At 42.2% G+C, this 3,564-nt stretch overlaps 1 protein-coding gene across 1 annotated transcript in view; it reads left to right on the plus strand.

Moving 5' to 3' along the window:
• Positions 1-163: 163 nt before the first annotated feature.
• Positions 164-3,564, plus strand: part of LOC101855935 — a 7,726-nt gene continuing 4,325 nt past the window's right edge. Inside the window, exons 1-3 of the mRNA XM_035968818.1 lie at positions 164-483; positions 998-1,105; positions 2,731-2,959. Coding sequence (XP_035824711.1) covers positions 297-483; positions 998-1,105; positions 2,731-2,959 — 524 coding nt within the window. The 5' untranslated portion in view covers positions 164-296. The remainder of the gene's footprint in view (positions 484-997; positions 1,106-2,730; positions 2,960-3,564) is intronic.

A 3,564-nucleotide genomic window follows, 5' to 3' on the forward strand; every position in this document is an offset into this window, starting at 1 on the left:
TCTCTCTCTCTCTCTCTCTCTGGAGCTTGTTTTTCTAACCTTGTTTTCCCATAACTTTAATTTCTGTTGTAGGCGGAATTTGTAGTTTCTGCAAGTTATGGGCATTATTGCGTCATCATAATTTGTCGCGCGTGTCTGCTCCGTGTTTTCATATATCGTCTATTTTCAAACAGGAAGTAGTTCTCACACGCATGGACAAGAATGCAACAAATAGAGAAATTGCCACAGTCATTGGCACTGAAATCGGCCCCGTTGATCCTATAGAAGTGTGGCAGAAGCGTAGGCCCTAACTCGTAATGTTCAACATCAAAATTGAGCGTATGAAAAAGGACATTGCCATTTTTTGGGACAAATGTTTCAAACGTGCTTCACGGAAGTGTCGACGAGAAATAGTCCCTGCTTTATATCGATACAGAGGGCTTCTGATTGCTCTCATCGCCTATTACTTGTTGCTTTCAGACCGATTTGACCAATTTCTGCAAGGTACGAACTTATTTACAGGTCTTTTTTTTTTCTTAGATCTAGATGTCCGTGAATGATTGAATCCAGATACAAAACTTGGCAATCGAGGAACCTACAAAATGTTCTTAAAACCAAAGTAGTATAAAATCGTAGTGGACAGAAGTTGTAAAAAGCACTGAAAAACATTGGTAAGTTAAAAAGTATTCTAAAAAAAGTAGCTTTTTTCTGTATTGAACCCATCTCTCATAGAGGCATAAATTAATAATTTATGCTTTTTGGTGTGATATAAACGAATTTGACCTTTAAAATCCACTTATATGTGATAAAATATATTAGGCTGAATGCTATAATTTATTATCATTATTTCTATTTATTATTATTCGTAAACTTTTAAGTAAAGAAGTACTGTCTATCGACGAAAAACAAGACGCAAAAACTTCCTTATGAACCACCATCATTGTGTAAACACTTGTGCTCATACACAATGTCAAACATTAATGTCAGTAGCTGTTTATTATGCTGTTGGCGATGTCAGGGCTCAGCTCACGGCGTGTGTCGCTTCGTCTCCGGCCAAGGAGGACCGTACTCCGGGAGGCGGTGCAGAGCAGGTACCATGAGGAGTACATCACGGATCAGCGCACAGGTGAGTACATTCAAGCTCATTAAGATATGCAGTTGTGAGCTCCGTATAACACTTACCAATACAACAACAGCAACAACAAGAAAAACAACCACTCCCCCCAAAAAAACACCAACAACGAACCCCCCCACCTCAGATGAGGACTGCCGTACGCAGACAGAACGTCCTTTTTCGTATCTAAATTTAATATTAGTCACAGCAGTTTCGAGAAATCAACGATTTATGGTTCTCTTATAATATCTATTGAACATAGGGAATGGCAATCTTATCATGTTCCGAGTTCAACCGTTGATGTACTAGTTTAGATATTATGCAAGAATGCCGAGAATCCTTGATTTCTGGAAACTGCTGTGAATAAAAAAGAGACGTTTTGTCAGTGTACAGCAGATTAGTCTGTTAGTGAGAGCTGAAGAAAATGAAAGTAAGTTTGAATCTTGTACTCCTGTTCCACTCTCAACAATACGATGCGTTCCTCACATTTCATTTTTTAAAAATCAGGCGTTTACGCAACATAATTTAGAACAATATGGAGGCGGGCTTCTGACCATGCTTGTCAGGGTCAACACAGGCTCAGAGGTATACAAATTGGAATATTTCAGCTGAAAGACCGATACACTCGATAACAATTTTTCTTTATCGGGTAACCGAACTTGGGTCTCCTGCGTGCGGCAGCGAATCGCCTAACTGTTACACAACAGATGGCGGTCGGGTGAGTTGTCTGTAAGTGAAATCTTAACAAAATGAAAGAAGTTTGAATGATGTACCACCTTCCACTCTTCACAGTACCATGCGTTCCTCCGGCTTCAAGTAAAACTCACTGTGAGTCAGAGCTCATTTGTCATTATTAAAATTTGAATACTTTTTCTGAATTGTAACCTAGCTGAATTTGCCAAGTTTTTTGGTGGTTAAAACTGAGAAAATGATATTTTTGAGTCAGAATCTCATACGATTCTAATAACTCCCTAAGTGCGACGTTTTACTCGACGGGTATCGTCTCTTGTTTGCTTGGCGTTCGACAATAAGAATGAGACAACGCAGGATAACATGATTTTGCCCACAAACGACTATTCCAGTCTCTTATGCTTATAATATGGTTGCTCAAGAATGTGAGCGCTTATTTTTATGAAAACATGGTGAATAGTTGGGATGAATCAATATTATTGCACACAAGTTGCGGACTATCGCCATCATTAAAATTTTCACCCTGGATGTATAGGTCACAAAGACTTTCCACCTTTCTCTATCCTGGGATAGTTTCTTGACGATATTCCACGTCTTTCCCCTTTTCTGTACTTCATTCTCTTCTACTCTTCTCCGGTTCCATGTGGTCTTCTCCTTGATCTCTTACCATGTGGATTCCAGTCCAACACTTTCTTTGTAAGGAAAAAGTGTGGATATTGGTTTTCAAAAAAGAAAGCGAGGCACAACATGGAGATTCATATTATTGTATCTGTCGAGACTTTTTTACTTTGAGAGAGAGAGAGCGAGAGAGAGAGAGAGAGAGAGAGAGAGAGAGAGAGAGAGAGAGAGAGAGAGTATTATAACAATATAACTTGTTCTCTTTCGTCTGTTCGCGTTACAAATCCTATTTACCAAGGTCACTACAACTATGTATGTCATTTGTCCAGCCTTCTTGAAGAACGCCCCTGGCTGTCACGAGGATAAGGCAGGGGCCAACATGTCTCAGAGTACGGTGCACCACGCCCTCTTCTTGGTGTGTACGGCCGTGCCCAATGTGGAGAACCGGCAACACATGAGGGAGATTTATGGAAACCTGGCCAACACCAGGCCGTATCGGATCAGAGTGAGTGGCTGGCAGCTGCTCGGCGTCGTACGTTTGTGTTTCTTTGTGTCTTTGTGTGTGTTTTTTTAAAATGTAAGTGTTTTAGCGCCTCAAAGGACAACATTTAGATCGTTTAGGAGGTAGCCAACAAGAGCTGAGAGGGATACAGCTTCCCAGCAGAAAGAGACACTTGATAAGAATTCTCCCCACAGAGGAAATAACTCGGGCGTCTGGCTTGCGACAACGAAGAGCCACTCCGCTACATCACAGGGTGCGGTGGCGGAGCGGTTCGGTGGCGGAGCGGTTAGTCCGCTCGTCCCCGGGGCGGAAAGTCCGGGTTCGGGCCTCGGTCCGGACACTTATTTTTTTCGCCCCCTTCTGCCCACCCAGCAGTCATAGGTACCTGACTTCGAGTTGGGGAAGTAAAGGCGGCGTGGAAAGGAACTGACCACCCAACCACAATATGCCGAAGGCCCAGGAAGTTGTCTCATTAACAAGGCAATCCCCAATGTCCGGATCGGAGGCGGGAAGAACTTTTATGCAATATGATGAAATACTCTTTTGGCCTGAGGTCAAGGAAAACCAAAGGCGGTATGGATGAAATGGTCATGATTGAAGTCCGGGAAGGGATAACGGTCAAAGCGAAATGGGGTTTAGAAGAAATCTTCACTACGATTCT

This window comes from Aplysia californica, unplaced genomic scaffold, assembly GCF_000002075.1.
Source record: "Aplysia californica isolate F4 #8 unplaced genomic scaffold, AplCal3.0 scaffold00086, whole genome shotgun sequence".
NCBI classification, from domain to species: Eukaryota; Metazoa; Mollusca; class Gastropoda; order Aplysiida; family Aplysiidae; genus Aplysia; species Aplysia californica.